Source organism: Desmodus rotundus, chromosome 3 (genome assembly GCF_022682495.2).
Source record: "Desmodus rotundus isolate HL8 chromosome 3, HLdesRot8A.1, whole genome shotgun sequence".
Classification (NCBI taxonomy): Eukaryota; Metazoa; Chordata; class Mammalia; order Chiroptera; family Phyllostomidae; genus Desmodus; species Desmodus rotundus.
In genome coordinates, this window is record NC_071389.1 from 170,911,023 (window position 1) to 170,928,427 (window position 17,405).

Consider the following 17,405-nt stretch of genomic DNA (forward strand, 5'->3'; position numbering starts at 1 on the left):
GGGGATGAAGACACACAGGTGAATGGCAAAGTGCAGCTTTGAAATAATCAGGGACTAACAGAGAAACTGCACATTACCAGTGGCCCCTGAGACCACACAGATTTGCAGTGAATTCAGAGGACAGGCAGTAGGCCTCACTGGTTTTGTCAGACATCTGGTAGGTAAATCATGCATATTTGGGGAATTGGGGGGGGTGGTAGAGAAACACCTGTCATTGTTGCATCAAGTGAACTTTATAGCCGAGATGATGAAAATGGAAAATTCGGTTTTATTTTTTTAAAATATTCAGAAGCACCAGTGCTATTTCAGGGAACACATCATCCACAGCTTCGCTAAAAATAGTGGTCCTCTAAAGCTGACCTGAAAAGCAAAATTGAAATGTATTTCTATTTGCACTAAACCTATCTGAAGAAAAGCATGAAAGTCTAGAAGAGGCGAAGGTAAGTTTTAGGAATAAGGCGGCCTCTGTAAACTGTCACGCGGGCTGAGAGCAGAGGCCGCCCTTAGCCACGAGAAGGTGACCTGCTCCTTTGGGGAGGAGGACAAGCGCACACTTGAGCCCTTGTCCTTGAAGGGGATTGAGCGAGCGGAGGGGAGGGGTAGGCGGTGCTCGGGTTTCCAATCACAATAGAGAATGCTAAGAGGCTGTAGAGGGGGCGGGCCCCGCCGCTGCCTCCTTCCCTGCGGATCCTGAGCCCGGGCAGACGCACGCAGCTGACATTGTCTCCTTGGCGGGACTCTTTCTAAGATCTGGAGAGCCTTCTCTCTCCCGGTAGGTTTCAGCTCAATATCCTGAATCCCAACTCTCAGGCAAACCGGGTGGGACGTGTAGGGGAGTCCTGGTGTAGCAAGACGAGGGGAAGGACCGGGAAAGACTCGTGTCCTCTAGGGCAATTAGCCTTGAGCATCCGGACTCTGGTCCTAACTCAACCCCTGGGTCTGAGGCTGCAGGTCAAGCCCTCCTCGAGGGAGCGAGGCGAAGGAGGCCGTGCAACTGAGACGCAGGCTTTGTTCGCAGCGCTGCAGGGCTCGCTCAGGTCCTCTGCTCTGCGGAGGAGAGACTTATCTTTGCCGCTGAAACCCGGGCTCTCATCCTTGGTCTGCTCCTGGCAGCCACATCGCTCCCGTGCCTGCTGGCGCGAGCCTGGACCCGTGCCTGAGGAGCTAGGGGAGGGAGAAGGAGCCAGGTGACTGCTAAGACTGGCTGATCTTGAACCTGGGAATTGGAACTGACAGCCGCGGGGAGGGAGAAATACCACCGCTGGTGCCAGGATGAGGGTCAAGGCTGATCTGCAGGTGTGACCCTGCACTCCGGTATTGACGGGCCGGTGCTTTAGGCGGGTTCACTTCTGTCCTTTTTTCTTGATGCTTGGGGTGCTTTGTTGACTTTGCTAGCTTCGGGTGTTGAGAGTAAGGAAGGCTCAGACTTTTCCGCTAGAGACTGATCAGAGGAGATCGGTGGTTGCCGCCTTCCCTTGTGACTTGTCCTTCCCTGCCTCCGCAGGCGCCGGGAGGAAGTGGTGGCTGAAGGCGGCCAGTGGGGGAAGCTGCAATTAGGGCCTAGAGAAAGGGGGAGGGGAAGGGCGGTCACTTCTTTAGTGGAGGAAAAGTTAGAATCGAGAGACATTTCGGAAGGGGGATCTTTGTTCCTGAACTTAAAGCACTGGTTATTTCTAGTAATTTATATGCACAAGGGGTTAAGGGGAATGGGAATGTAAAGGACCAAGAATCAGGGGTTGTTTTTATACCGTGTATCATTCTTCTTACAGCAACCACTCTTATCTTGGAACAGTCCCGAATACAATACAAAACATTTTCTTTTAATTTCTTGTAACTCCTGTTAAGGAAAAGTTAAAGAAAAACACGTTTCTCCAGGAAGATATGAAAGAATCTGTACTGGCTCAAGACTCATAAATTACAGCTTCTGAAATTACCCAAATTACTTTAAAAGATCTATCAACGACTAATCAGTATTTATGTAGCAACCATTTCTGGATTCCTGTTTTCCACTGCTTGCTGGGTCCTCTATACCTAAAGGACCTTAAAGTAACTAATGAAAATAAACTTAATGAAGAAAAACTATGCATTTGTGTCTGTTCAACCAGAAGAGATGCTGCTTTCTTCTGGTTCTGCTCAAAATGCAGGACGTGTGTGAATTTCATTGTAAGGTCATCTGTTTGTGGAGACAGGCAGTTGCATGCTCTTCTGTATTCCTTTAGCACACACAAGAAACTGTGAATGTGCTGTGTAAAGGCTAAATAATCTCTCAATTTAGTTCCTAAAGATTGGGGGAAATGCTTTTTTTTTAAGGGGGGAATAGCTTTAGAACAAAATAGTTGTTACACAAATTTAAGTACTTTATTCCAACTCAGAGACTTACTAACTCTTAACATATACAATTGCTAAACTAGGTTTTGTTACTTAGTTAATTGGAGATGAGAAACAAACACCAGGATTAGGAAGCAGGGATACAATTTTTAAAGGGTACAGTGCCCTCCAAGGCAACAGCCTAGCATTAGAAGTAAAAGGCAAACATCGATAATGGATATTATAGTGGGTTACCATTGTGGATATAATGTGGTACCATTATATCCATATAATATAGTGGGTTACAATGGTAACCCACTATAATATCCATTAGGCAGAACAGTATGATAAATGTTGCTGTTTGTTTTAGTTATTCAGAAAGCGCATCTGATCATCTGCTGGCACAGATAGATTTGGTAGTATTGTGTCAAACGTTTTCCAACAATTTTCAGTTTAATTTTTTTAATGTGTAATTATTCTGGCTTTTTTTAATGACTGGAAAGGAACTAATTCAAATGTTGATATTCTTCTCCTGTGACCCCCTGAAAGGAAGATGTGTAAATATTTAACCACTTTTCAATAAGCTTCTAAGGTGCACTAAAAGGGATTCAGGGTAATTTTTTGGTACATTTTATATAAATATTACTTATCGCTATTATGTTGCCAATGTATTTAAGCACACATTGTATATTTAGTACACGGTGACACATTTTTTAAAAAAAGAGTTAAGTAGAAGAATCAGTCAGTTCCTCTCTTCCAAGAGTGATAATAACCATTAGTAGTAGAAATTATATTCCATTATTAATTGGCCATTAATTTTTTAGACCAAGCTTAAATATGGGTTAATAGTGAGCCCTAACTTACTGAACATAGTTAACATATAAATTCTTTAGAAGGAGAATAAAAACATCAGTTAATTTAAATATAAATGTTTGTCTTAGCCAGTGAATGAATAGCCACAAGACAAAATTGTTACAATTTGTTAAACACTAATATGGAATCAGCAGCTGAAGAACTCACTTCTAATAGTTTCATGGAGGTTTTGTCTTGGTTAACTTCTCCATTAAATGAGCCACGTGGTTCTGCAAAGTATATTCTATGTTCTGGAATATCATTAGGCTCGTTTTAAACTGTATTTTAATTCAGTGTTGCAGTTGTAACACTCTCAGGATCGTTCCCACTCAGGGTGCATGTATAATGTTTGATCCTTTCTCGCAGTGCGCAATGGCAACGCTTAAGGAAAAACTGATCGCACCAGTTGCAGAAGAAGAGGCAGCGGTGCCCAACAATAAGATCACCGTCGTGGGTGTCGGACAAGTTGGTATGGCATGTGCCATCAGCATTCTGGGAAAGGTACGTTCCAAGGATGCCGTACGTGACGGATCGTTTCAGCATGTGTTCTTTAGGCACTTCAGGGTTTTATCGTATCTTTAAATTTTGTTTTTCCTGGATAATTTGAAGTAAGTTGTAGACGTGATACTGAACTTTTAAATACATAAGCATGTGTCTCCTGAGAGAAGGACAGTCTCCCTATCGGACACAATAGAGTTAAGACTCCTGGGAACTTAACACTGATGTAATACTATTATCTAATATACAGTGCCCCGGTTTAAAGTGCTTCCACTGCCAATACCATGCTTTTTATAGCTGTTTTCACCCCAATCCAAGGTCATATATTTTACATACTTGTCATGTCTCCTTATTCTTCTTTAATCTAGAACTGTTCCTCATCCTTCCTTTGTGTCTCCTATCAGTGACGTTTTGGAGGAGTCCATGTCCGTGTTGTGGAATGTCCCTCATTCTCATTGGTCTGATGTTTCCTTACAGGGGTGTCCAGCCCGTGGCCTGTGGGCCGCATGCAGCCCCGGGTGGCTGTGAGTGCGGCCCAACACAGAATTGTAAATTTACTAAAACCCTTTTTTTTTTTGCTCATCAGTTTTCATTAGTGTTTGTGTATATAACATGTGGCCCAAAAAAACCTCTTCTTCGTGTGGCCCAGAGACACCAAAAGGTTGGACACCCCTGTTAGGTTCTGGTTAAATTTTGGGTGGGGTTATGACTAGGTGATGTAATACCCTTCCTGCTGCATCACATCGGGAGTCACGTGATGCTCAGCTTGTCTCGTTACTGGTGGTAACTGCGAGACTTCTCCACTTCGAAGATTCTTTCGCCCTCTACAATTAATAAGTAATGTGCACAGTGGCTTTTTGATGTCTTGAGAGTATCCCATATTCTTCTCCAACTGTCACCCAATAGTTTTATTTTGAAATAATTTAAAATTTATAGAAAATTTGCAAGAATAGTAAGAAAACTAAATCTTTCATATCCACTTTACCCAGATTTACCAGTTCTTAGATTTTGTTTTCTTCTCTCCCTGTCTCTGTCTCCCTCTCTCTCTCTACGTGTGTGTGTGTGTGTGTGTACTTATAATGAATTTGTTGAACCATTTGAGAATTAAAAGCAGACATCATACCCTTTCCTCCTAAGTCCATGGGAGCACATTTATCTAAAATAGGACGTATTCACGTATTCTCGCATGGCCCCTGCAGTCACCAGCATCGGGAGATTTTACATTGATGTTGGACTATTAGCACCTCCCACTCCTTCAGACTGTGTTTTTTCTCTACACCTCCATGGACTTTTGGCTTGCCTCATGTTCCCTTGTGGTTTAAACCGTAGTTAGCTTCGTTTAGTCTCCAAGGACTTTTAAGGAAAGCTTTTTTTCTTATTTACCTCACTGAATTCATTCTTCTTCTTTCTGAAGGCTGCCTTACATGTAGGAACTACCTACTCCCCTCAAAAAAAAAAATGCTGCCTTGTCTTCAGAACACACTGCCTCTTTGTATTTATGTGAAAGCTGCCTGAATAACTCCTCACCAAGCAAATTTCTGTTTGCAAAGTTGAATCTCCACTGAGAAAAAGTGTTCAAAGCAACCAACTAAACTGTGTGGTGTGCAACAATGAAAGTTTGTTCTTTTGCATTTTTTCTATCTCATCTTAATTGATTAAATGCCTGTGGTTTAGGATAGCAGTTTTCCAAATTACAGGGAATTTAAATAACCACACTTTAGTGCTCACTGTTCACACCAGTAAAAATGAAAAGTAGTCCAGCTTACATTTCCTTTATTGAGTAACATTTATTGAGTGTATAAATGTCCACTGTTTTAACTGAAATGCTGGATTTTAAACCATAACCTGAAGAAATGGGAGCTGTTCCCTCCTGTTTGCAGATGGGGTGATGAGCCCGCGGTCTGCAGTTGGCAGTGGCAAAGCTGCAGTTTGAACCCCGGACTCTGAACTCTTAACCATAGTGACTCTGAAATTTCTTCTTATCCCCTGGGAGAATTTTGGCAGATAAACACATAAAGGTATTAGTGAAATGCCAGCTAAGGATTTGGATTTTTCGGAAACCTGTATCTGGGCTATCCTGAGTCTATGAGTACCTCAATGATCGTTTTAATTGTAAATTTACAACCTTCCTTAGTAAATAATTTAATTGAGACTGTATCTGCAGTTACATAATACTTCGGCCCAGTTCAAGTGCTTAAGAGAACAGACCCTGCTGCTAACACAGTAGGAATCTTCCAATTTAGATACTTGCTGCGAGCGAATGACTGCCTTATTCAAACACCATTTCCTTCATTAAAAATGTCTACATCTTATCTAATGAGTAAAGAAGAAAGTGCTTCAAAATTGTTATTCATAGAGGGTGAGGATAGACCCCACTAGTTAATTGAGAAAGGAAATTAACAGGGCTTATTCTGTTTGGTCTCTGTATTTTGCCTCATTTCTCCACAACAGTTCCAGGAGGAACTTTTATTGTTATCTATCTATTACAGTTGGAAAAGAAAAAAAACTCAGAAAGATTAAGTGACTCAGTTAAGATCACATGAATGGTGAGTGCCAGATCTGGCCCTTTGAGTTCCTCAGGGGTGTGCTTCACAGAGGACACGCATTGCTTTGGCCCAGAAAATGAGCCATGTGAGGGCGTCGGAGACAGAGCTTGAGGAGGTCCACAGCTCAGCTGAGGCTTGTGGCGGCGACTCAGGCTCCCCAGTATGGTGTCCCACCATAGCAAAGACCCAGTTACTTTCTGTCTGAGCTCTTTCCTCTCCCCACCCTCATAGCCAAAGTAATAACCATAGGGAGCTTTTATAAAAATAGGAGCTCTCCCATCTAAAAACTTCTTAGTAGTGTCCCAGCACACACAAGCTGCACATATACGAAAGCCCTGCATGGCCATAAGGATCTTTCCCCGCCTGCTTCTCAGCAAAGCAGTGGCATGCACAACCCCAGGGGGCGCCATTCACAGTGTGTGGAGCACCTGCCAGTGCAGTGTGGCACTGCTTCGAACCTCATCTCTTACCCTCTGTCCACTTCCTTCAAAACACCAGCCTCGTTTTGGCTTTGACGCTTTTACTTGATTTTCCCTTTTCCTGGGGTGTCTCCCTAGACCATCACAGAGGTGACTCCTCCCTATCATTCAGATGGTGCCTTTGCAGACAGGCCCTCCCTGTCTCTCAGTACCAAGTAAACTTTCTTCCCAGTAACTTTAACATCACCTTGCCCCTTGGTGTTTATAGCACTTCCACCTTCAGAACCACCTTAAATCGTTTGCTTAATTCCTATTCCTTTCCTGATACATTTCCTGAGAGCAGGGACCTTGCCAAATTTTTGTATTACTGTACTCCTGATTAGTAGAATAGTGCCTGACACATTCAGTAATAAACATATAGTAAGTAACAGAATATTCCTGCTGTTACTAATAAACTACATTTACATTTGGCTGAATTTTGATCATAGCTTTTCCTTTTTCATGGCTTATACTGCCAAATAGGACTCCTGCCCCACCGCTAATCGCGACGTCTGCATTTAGCTGCCGGGGACACATGTAGCTCCCACGCAGATTCATTCTGCGCTGAGCCTCTGGGCCCAGCTGTTCTTTGTTCTTAATTTAGTCAGCTGTGGCCCTGGTCGTGAACAAACACAGCATAAGAAGGCTCTTAGGAGGAGCAGTGTAATTACAGACACAGCAAAGCAGTTTTATAGTGCAGACTTGGCTTACAAGTGGAATTTAATTGAAATTTGGAAGAGACAGGTTAATGGAACAAACTAATAACCCAGATATAGGCCCAAACAATATTTAATGGTAGAAGTGGCATTCCAGCAGAGAAGAAAGAACAAATTATTTTAAAAATGGTGCTTATCCAGTTAGCTAACAATGTGAAAAAAGGTACACTTTTCCTTCCCACAAAATTTCATGCACCCTGAACACTTGAATGTAGAAATGCAACCATCAAATATTATGGCATTGCTGGCTGTAATTTATTAGCTAAGAGAACCAAGAGGCAGACTGTGGCTGTGTCTGGTCCACAGAGTACTTCAGATTAAAAGACATTTTTGTAGTATGTTAAATAAGGTTTCAACAGCGATGTTCTTGGCTTCTAACTGACCTTGTTCCTTAATAAGTTACTGCTTTTGCAATTAATCTGAGCCTTGCAGTTTTAAATACTTTAAAGTATATTTACAACTGAAGTGAAACACATTGATGGTAAATTCACAGGCTATACACTAAGTTACTGCAGAAGGAGCTCCATTTAAGCCAAACAACAGCGTCACCACTTAGTCACACATCTTCCACTCGCCTGCCTCCACACCTGGAAGATACGCAGTGGTGCAGATGCAGCTAAATTCAGCGCTGCAGTTATTTTTTTAAAGTGTTGGATCTCTTCCTTCCTTGCCAGCTGAGTGTGCTCTTCTCAGCCGGTTCTCTACACCCACTGAAACAAAAGACAGGATCTGAGATCCTGTGATAGCCTTTTCCACTTAAGCCCCGGGCTGTTTTGCCCTGTTGACTTCGATAGCACACATGTGCTATTGCTAAAATAAGAGTGATGTTCTCTGTGCTCAGTACCTTGACAGAATGCTATGGCTATTATTAAGCTCCATTGTACAGTAGGTTGCCAAAGAGTGCTGTTTATTATAACGTGGACGAGAGGCCGTGGGAACTTAATTCTTGTTTACAGAAGTTAACCCATGGTAAAATTGGTTTTGTTATACATCATTTTGCCACAATTCCAAGAACCTATCAGTGATGTTAAGTGAGGGCTTACTGTATTGATTTAGGACTTAAAAAACACAAATGAAGGTTTTGTGGGACCTTGTGAGAGAGTGCAAAGGAACAAAACCATTCTAAAAGTGTTAAAATATGTGTTTAAGTAAAAAAAAAAAGGTGAAAATTAATGCCAGTATTTGGTATACATGGAAAGAGAAAGTATTTACTCTAATCCCCAACTCGTAAAGTGGTCATTTCAGAAATTTGCTAGTAAGTTAGTTGCCTGGAACTAAGAACACATTCAATCATGAGGAGCCTTGAGTCTCAGATAAACGCTCACAAGCAAACCCTCCCAGCTCACTTCATGAGGGTAGCCAGCTCCTGGGATTCTAGAGACAGGATGGCACTCATTCCTTGGCTGCTGCAGGAAGGGCCTGCTTTGCTGGCAAGCAAAAGTAGGTCAACTTTCTTACTGGCTCTTTCACCTCTCTCTGCTTCCCGCTGTACTGGTCAACAGCTCCCTGACTCCGCCAGTACTACCCTGGGCTACTTTACCTTACCCTTCAAAGTTCTACCTGAACGCCAATTACCAGTGGGGTCCACTATTGATATATCATATTAGGCTAATTATTTTGCTAACGGGCCTAAGAGCAGCAGAGGCAAAAATTAGTGATGTTTCAATGGGAGGGATAACTACTTTTTAAAGACTTCACAAATAATGGACTTCTATAGGATAATCAAATTTCAAAACTGAAAGGTTGTTTACATGCATCTAGACTGACACCCTCCCCGCTCACTTTTGCCAGAAGAAAAGATCAAGGACTTGCTGAAGAGAACACATGATTACTGAAAGGGAGAATCCAGAGTTGGTTTTCTCTCCCACTGTTCACATAGAGATATAGAGAAATATAAATATATAAAATATGTTACACATAAGGCATGTTTTATAGCACATGTGAAATTATGTTGCTAGATCAAGCGTAAATGGTACACTTATTATTTAGGTTTTTATTTTGCACAGGTGGTGGAGGATGCCAATTGGAGTAGAAAATAAAAAACTCCGAAACTGGGCAAGTTCAGATTGATTATGTTTGGAGAAACTACTAGTCCTGATTCCTCTGTCCATAAAACTCTCTTTCCTTTCCGCACCACAATATTCAAGCTGGTCAAAGCCAGCCTGAGGGTTCCATACCTGCACCAGGGCTGTCAGTCCCGCGTCAGGGTGAACTTAAACTCATGATGGTTTATGCCAGTTCTGCCCTCGGAAACCCTCCAAACTGGGAGTGACTGCAGGGATGGACACACTGCCCAAAGTTGTTTCTGGGTGTGGGTGGGTCTCTTTCTCCCCCACCATCCCCCATTAACGTAAAGACCCGTGCACCCTCAGGCCACTGTCAAACTCAGCTGGTTTCATGAGGAATCCTTACGTCCACATTGTGTAAATCAAATTCTATTTGATTACTGGAAGGTAAAATTCTGAAAAATCCATGTCTTAAATACATATTAATAGTTCATTATTCAAGATTTTTTGTTGTTATTTAAGTAAAAGAGCTCACCTAGTTCTATGATAAAAGTCTCGAGGTTTTTAGATACTGGGCTCTTAGCCATTGAAAGGGTCTCTGGGTTGTACTGTGAACCGGGGTATCCTAGAGTTGCTTAGGGGACTAACACCTGCTTTTGTGATTCTAGTCTCTGGCTGACGAGCTTGCTCTTGTGGATGTATTGGAAGACAAACTCAAAGGAGAAATGATGGACCTGCAGCATGGGAGCCTGTTTCTTAAGACACCGAAAATTGTGGCAGATAAAGGTAGTATCATTTCATGACCAACATGATCTACCTAATAATAAATTGAGCCCTGGCTGGTGTGGCTCAGGGGATTGACCATGGGCCTGCGAACCAAAGGGTTGCTGGTTCAATTCCCAGTCAGGGCACATGTCCAGGTTGCAGGCCAGGTCCCAGGCCAGGTCCCCATTGGGGGACGCACAAGAGGCAACTACACATTGATGTTTTTCTCCCTCCCTCTCTCCCTCCCTTTCCCTCTCTCTAGGAGTAAATAAATAAAATCTTTAAGATAGTTAGATAGATAGCCTCACTTCCTGATACAACATTAGTCTTTCCGTCATGGTGAGTCTAATGTTGGCAGTTCTTCTCTTCTCCTGGTTCCGACTCATTCTGTGGACAAACACAGCATTACCTCTGTAGATAAGCCCCCACCTGACTTCATACATTCGTTGTGTACCATTTTGGCATATTGTCATTATGTTTGTGTATGTGTATCTGAGAATGGGAAGGTTTTAGACAGGGGAAAAATACTTGCACAAAGTAATTTATTTGAACACCTTGAAGAAACGAAATAAATCCCTATTTTAGTCGTCTGTTCTGGATTAGCACATTTATGCAGTGATTCCGCCCACACAGCAGGGCTGTGCCTATGGATATAAAGCCCGTGGGTTTTAAATATGGGTTCCAATGTAATTTGTGACAACATTACTACTACTATCTGTTACTGATTGAATTGTTAAGCGTTCTGTGTACTGTGGACTTTTTGCATGTCTCACTTTACTTCATCTTCGCAACAACCCTATGAGAGTTATATCCTATTACCTCCAGTTTATGGGAGAGGAAACTGATAAAATAGTAGTGACCCTCAAAAGTTACATAGCAGCACAATTTAATTATGTCATCCATAGTTAGTAAGTCTAATGATCACATCAAGTCATAATGTCTGTTTATATTGGGAAAGGACACATTTCCTTGAGGAAAAAATAAAACATTCCCTAGAAAAACTCACTGCTAAAAATGAATAAGCCTGAGGATTAGAAATTAATTGCTAGTCAAGAATAAACACTTGAGTTCCTTCCTTCCTCATCATAGATTGAATTAACACTACAGACCTAAAGGTACCTTTAAATTGCTTATTTTTATTGAAGGGCTGCCTGTTGAACTCACTGTTTATGCTTTGTATTATTACTGACAATCCAATTTTCTCTAAAGTCAATAGCAAGTTGAGTTTGTTAGCCAGAAACATATATTTTTATTTTATTTATTTATTTTTTAGAGAGGGAAAGAGGGAAAAAGACAGGGAGAAAAACATCGATGTGTGGTTGCCTCTTGCACACCCCCAACTGGGGACCTGGCCTGCAACCCGGGCATGTGCCCTGACTGGGAATCGAACTAGTAACCTTTTGGTTCTCAGGCCAGCATTCAATCCACTGAGCCACACCAGCCAGGGCAGCCAGAAATATAATTTAGGACCTTCTTTATTTCCTTGGTCCATTCTCTGAGCCAATTTTACATTTGGAATGTTTCCATATAGGAGAAAGAAGCCATAGGAACACTGTACTTCAAAACCTTTCAATACAAAAAACACAATTCTCATATAAATTCTAGAAGCTTATGAATGTTTAGCTAGTTTTAGAGAGTATCATACCTGATATGTTCTGATGAAGCGTTGTATTTAAAGTACCTTTTCCCCTGTCCTTCCAGATTACTCTGTGACCGCCAATTCGAAGATTGTGGTGGTCACCGCAGGAGTTCGCCAGCAAGAGGGAGAGAGTCGTCTCAACCTGGTGCAGAGGAATGTCAATGTCTTCAAGTTCATTATTCCTCAGATCGTCAAGTACAGCCCTGACTGCATCATAATTGTGGTTTCTAACCCAGGTATTTCAATCAGTTAAAAGGGGATCAGTTATGTTAAGGTCAATGCTTTCGGGTTTTGTTGTGTTTTGTTTTTTGAACTTGAGAAAAGCTGTTCTGGTTTGCACTAGCAGAAGCAATTTGCGTGTCTTCTGTTATCAGCCCCCAAAGAGTGGCATTTGCAAGACACATGGCACTGTCTGAGGCCAAATGTTTAAAAATGTGGAAGGAGTATTATATGAAGCAATGTCATCTGTTTGTTTTATCTGGGATTGTTTTAGAGGCTAAACGCTTTTAAAATTTCTATAAATATTATTCTGGGATACGTAATGAAACATTTGAGTGTGGCTTCAGTTTGTAAGAAATATTTTAGTGTATTTGATCTTCTGTTTTCCTTATCTCTAAAACTCTTCATAATTGAATCAGATTGAGTTTGTAACAAGAAGTTTCAGAAAACCATTATTCAGTCTTGGTTTAAAGATAGAAATAGACTATATTAATAGACACGCACATGCTAACACCAAATGCTAAAACTTAATACTTCTGGTTAGAAAGAATTACATTCTTTTACCTACATAGTCAAAGTCCACCCTCTATTTCACACTTCTTTTGTCTATAACTTGCCACCAAACTTACTGTTTACTGGTGAGCATAATAGAGTATTGAAAAAATGGTAAAACTGATTATTTCTGACAGTACATATTAAGAAAGATTGTGAATAAGAGCCAGGAGAATCCTTACACTTTATGAAATATTAAGAGCTGGGAGCCAGCAAAGACGAAATTATTTTAATAGTGTTCTTAGTTTCTGTAATCTTGGGTTACGGCTTACTGAACAGTTCAGTCGTACATCTAAAAGTTCTCACGGTGGCAGATAGAAGTAGAACAGGAATGACAAATACCTGGCACATGAGAAGTTGTTATGTCCTGTGTCTAAGGCAGACATTAATAACTAGTTGTACAACTTTCCAGGGATAACTTCAAAGTCTCAACTCCCCCGAGTCACTCTTGCTAAATCCAAGTTTCCAAGGAAGAGTTTATAATATCTGTCCACAATGATCTTAAAATAGCTTAGCCAGTGTCTATTTATGAGTGTGGAGTCGGGGCTGCAAAATTAACTCCTTGCCTTTCTCGTGTGCACGTATTCCTACTCACACAGCTCAGCCTGCAAGTACCGTGACCTGCAGGCAAGTTTGCCTCTGCAGACTCAAGGCTGCACCACACCAGAGTAAAGGCTCTGTCATAGAGGTCTTTTTATTAAATAGTAGGAAATGTTACTATCTTGTATTTAATAGTTATTTACTGAATAGCATCTGTGCCCCTGGAAAACTTGTAGTAGCATCCCTTAAAAATTCAGTAACCAATGGCTTCTGGTGTATGAAGACCATCGTTAGCAGTCATGGAATGTAAGAATTAGAAGAAACTGAAGTGGCCGTCTAGTTCAACCCTTTCTCTTTCTTTCCACACACAGTGAAGTTAATTAATCTGCTAGGTTCTTATATGTTCTTATTTCAAGTAATAGTGTAAATAAAAAAACACAGTGTTTCACTTTTCTTGTCTCTCAAATCCCTATCATCTCAAACATGAAAAGGCAAGGTATTTGCATCTTTCTAGGCACAGCTCTCTTTGGGAATGGGGAAATGGAAGAGGAGGGAGCTGGGGCTCCCGCCAATTTACATAGCAGTTGAAATCAGTTTTGATTTACTTATGTATTTTTTTTTCTAAATTTTTAGTGGATATTCTTACCTATGTTACCTGGAAACTAAGTGGATTACCCAAGCACCGCGTGATTGGAAGTGGATGTAATCTGGATTCTGCTAGATTTCGCTACCTTATGGCTGAAAAACTTGGCATTCATCCCAGCAGCTGCCATGGGTGGATTTTGGGAGAACATGGCGACTCAAGTGGTAAAAATAACAAAATAAAATAAAAAATAGATAACATTTTATAGATACAGAAAAAATAGATAACAGAAGAAAAGGGTTCTGAAAATAGCATCAGAAATGTGTTAAATGTCTATTTTTATTTTTTATTTTTTTTCTTTTTTATAGTGGCTGTGTGGAGTGGAGTGAATGTGGCAGGTGTGTCTCTGCAGGAGCTGAATCCAGAAATGGGAACAGACAATGATAGTGAAAATTGGAAGGAAGTGCACAAGATGGTGGTTGAAAGGTAATTGGAAAGGGGCTTGATTTAAGACAATTAATTGCATCTTTACTTAGATAAAATTATACGCAACTTACATGGCTGCCTGCTCATTTAAACTCATGGTCGTAAATATGCGGCTCCTGAAACAGACAAGACTACCTTCCACAGGTCAAATGTGCTATAGCGGTTCCCGCAGGGGAAGCAAATATTTTCTAGAGAAATTCTGTTGCAGAGGTAACAGGAGCAAAGCATGACATTCACAAGTGAGACGGGCTTTCAGAAGGTGCCCTGCAGAAGGTAAACCTAGACACTGCCAGTCTCAGAATTGCCCAAAATAAATACTGGCTGATTGATTGTTGAAAGTGTTTAAAATTAAACTGTGCTATATTTACCTTTCCACACTCAGATAACGAGGTCCCCCTTTCCTTCCATTTTCTTTTTCTGGAAACTGACGCTTGAGACTAACCATTCTGTCTTTCTGTGACCTTTACGCTTATCATAAAACAAGTTGTCATTTGGCTCTGGATTAAAATCACGGCACTAACACTAACTATGTAGTCTCGGGGAAGCCATTTAACCTTTAAGTTTCATCTTGCTCTTCTCCTCTGGAAAGTTATATGGTAATAGAATTATTGTACAAAATGAGTAACAGCAGACACACCTATGCACACACCTTTCATTGATGAGCTTTTAATATTAGCTGTTATTTGCAGAAAATTGTTGTAACAAAACTGATATCTCAAATATGGAATCATTTTATTCAGTTCAATTTTAATGATTTTTTTTCAGGAATTTGACCTGTATAACGAGAAAAATAATCTTTAAAAATTGAACAGGTCCTGAGAATTTTATTAACATAAACTCTTTATTTTATAAGTGAGAAAACTAGGGCTCACCCAGGTGATATAACTGGCCCGTGGTCTTCTAGTCACTGACAGAGTTCATTAAATCCCAGTTTCCTAATACGCAGTTATTCCTGCTTCCTTTCGAGTCCCTGTGCCTTTGTGCATTTTGTGGTATACAGTTTGTGTTCAGAAAATTTCCAGGCAAAGTACTGTCATCACTCTGCTCTTAAGTTAGTTGGTCATATTATTTTAGATGGCATTGTTAAGTGAGATCTCAAAATAAAGGTATATTTTGTCCTTCGAATATGAAGGTTCTTTTATTGTTTCCTGATTTCACTAATATCTTTGGAAATATTCATGTTTATGAGTAAGAAGATTGGTTAGAAAATGTACATTTTTACCACTTTGCCTCTGTGTTCACTTATACAACAGTTATTTAAATTTACCAGAACATTTACATAGCACCTACCAAGTAGTGTTTATATTTTACACATTTTACACTTATACAAACTCATTTAATGAAGTTATGAAACAGACACTATTATCATCCTCATTTTATAGAAGAGATCACTGTGACAATGAAGGTTAAATAATTTATTGTTTTAAATATTTTACTCATTTATTTTTAGAGAGGGGAAGGGAGGGAGAAAGAGTGGGAGGGAAACATCAATGTTTGGTTGCCTCTTGCACCCCCTACTGGGGACCTGGCCCACAACCCAGGAATGTGCCCTGACTGGGAATCTAACCAGTGACCTTTAGGCTTGCAGGCCAGTGCTCAATCCACTGAGCCACAACAGCCAGGGCATGAAAGGTTAAATAATTTAAACAAGATTGCATAGTTAATAAAAAATACAGCAGGAGTCAAACCCAAAAAGTCTGATTTTAATAACTTGAGTCCAATTTCAGTGATTTCTTTTATTCCTTTTTTCTTTTTAGTGCCTATGAAATTATCAAGCTAAAAGGATACACCAACTGGGCTATTGGACTAAGTGTGGCTGACCTCATTGAATCCATATTCAAAAACTTATCCAGGATTCATCCAGTGTCTACGATGGTGAAGGTAAGACAAACTGTTACAAAGTATTAAATGATTTCTAGTTTTGTATTCTCTAAATAGATTCATTTAAAGAAGGACAAGGTAAAGTCTCAGTACACAGTTATTTCCATATCTCAACGTTTTAGGGAGATTTCTTCTTTTACTACAGAAGTCCAAGACAATAAGAGCACAAATTTTAGAGGCTAAAATATCCAATAAATTTTTATACTTTCTCTTGTATGATGTGGAATCTTGTCTTTCAGTGGGCCCCAACCAATAGTCTGGACCTCATAGGCCGGCTATCACCTGAAATTCTCTTCTTAACCAAAGAATTTTAAGAAACTTAAGATTTTATAAAAAGTATCCCATTAAGAAGCATATTTGAATGCAATTTAATTTGAAGACTTATATATCAATTTCTGTTAAAGTATCTAAGAGAGAGAGTTGTCAATAAGTTCAATAAAGTACTTGTTACTTTCTTACAAAATTTCTACTTTTACCTTAGTGTATATTTGTCTATTCTATGTGTAAAACCTAATTCAAACCCAAGTAGTATGGAAATATGGGCCTGTAAGTGATGAAAACTAAAGAATGAGTTTGTGCTTACAAATTTCCTACAATTCTTTCTGTTCAAACATGGGACCTATGATTACTCTTACCTCTGGTTTTATTTTTTAATCTAAATGCTCTCCTTGTCTGGCAGGGGATGTATGGCATCGAGAACGAAGTCTTCCTGAGCCTTCCATGTATCCTGAATGCTCGGGGATTAACCAGTGTCATCAACCAGAAACTGAAGGATGATGAGGTTGCTCAACTCAAGAAGAGCGCAGATACCCTGTGGAACATCCAGAAGGACCTCAAAGACCTGTGACTGCAGGCTGCTAGACTGTAGAAATTTAAAAACTGCAATGTGATTGACCACGAGCCTTTAGTTTCCATCCATGTACGTGGATCACAGTTGGCTTATATCTTCCTAAGTATGTGAATTGGGGCTCACAGAATCAAAGCCCATGCGTAGTTTAATGCTTGCGATATGAATCCTTGAACAAATAAAATTAACTATCAGTGTGCTTCTGTTTCTGAAATCCTTCCTTCGATGGTTTCTGAAAGATTTCAGTTTTGCAAATGATTTTCTCTTACATCATAAACTTCCATAAATTCTGTCATCTGCATTTCTTCTTCTGTATTCCTCCCACTAAACAGCACAAATATTTTGTCACAACATGTGCTAGGATTTTGTTGTTGTCTTGACAATATGGTTATCATTTTTTTAAGGGACTGAATTTTTTTCATAACAAAATTGAAAGTACAGAGATTTCCCATATACCACCAGCCCCCACACATGCACAGCTTCCACTGTTAACAACATCCCCCACCAGAG

General features: G+C 40.3%; 1 protein-coding gene across 2 annotated transcripts; it reads left to right on the top strand.

Moving 5' to 3' along the window:
* Positions 1-614: 614 nt before the first annotated feature.
* Positions 615-17,094, top strand: LDHB (lactate dehydrogenase B). Of its 2 annotated transcripts, XM_053921747.2 has the most exons (8): positions 615-772; positions 3,526-3,660; positions 10,052-10,169; positions 11,850-12,023; positions 13,732-13,905; positions 14,050-14,167; positions 15,925-16,048; positions 16,728-17,094. In XM_053921747.2, exons 2-8 carry the CDS (start codon positions 3,532-3,534, stop codon positions 16,893-16,895), a joined length of 1,005 nt encoding a protein of 334 aa, XP_053777722.1. In that variant the 5' UTR covers positions 615-772; positions 3,526-3,531; the 3' UTR covers positions 16,896-17,094. The 2 variants fall into 2 exon arrangements, with proteins under 2 accessions (XP_053777722.1, XP_024431269.2); XM_024575501.2 differs by lacking the exon at positions 615-772 and having other exon boundaries at positions 3,505-3,660.
* The last annotated feature ends 311 nt before the right edge of the window (positions 17,095-17,405 follow it).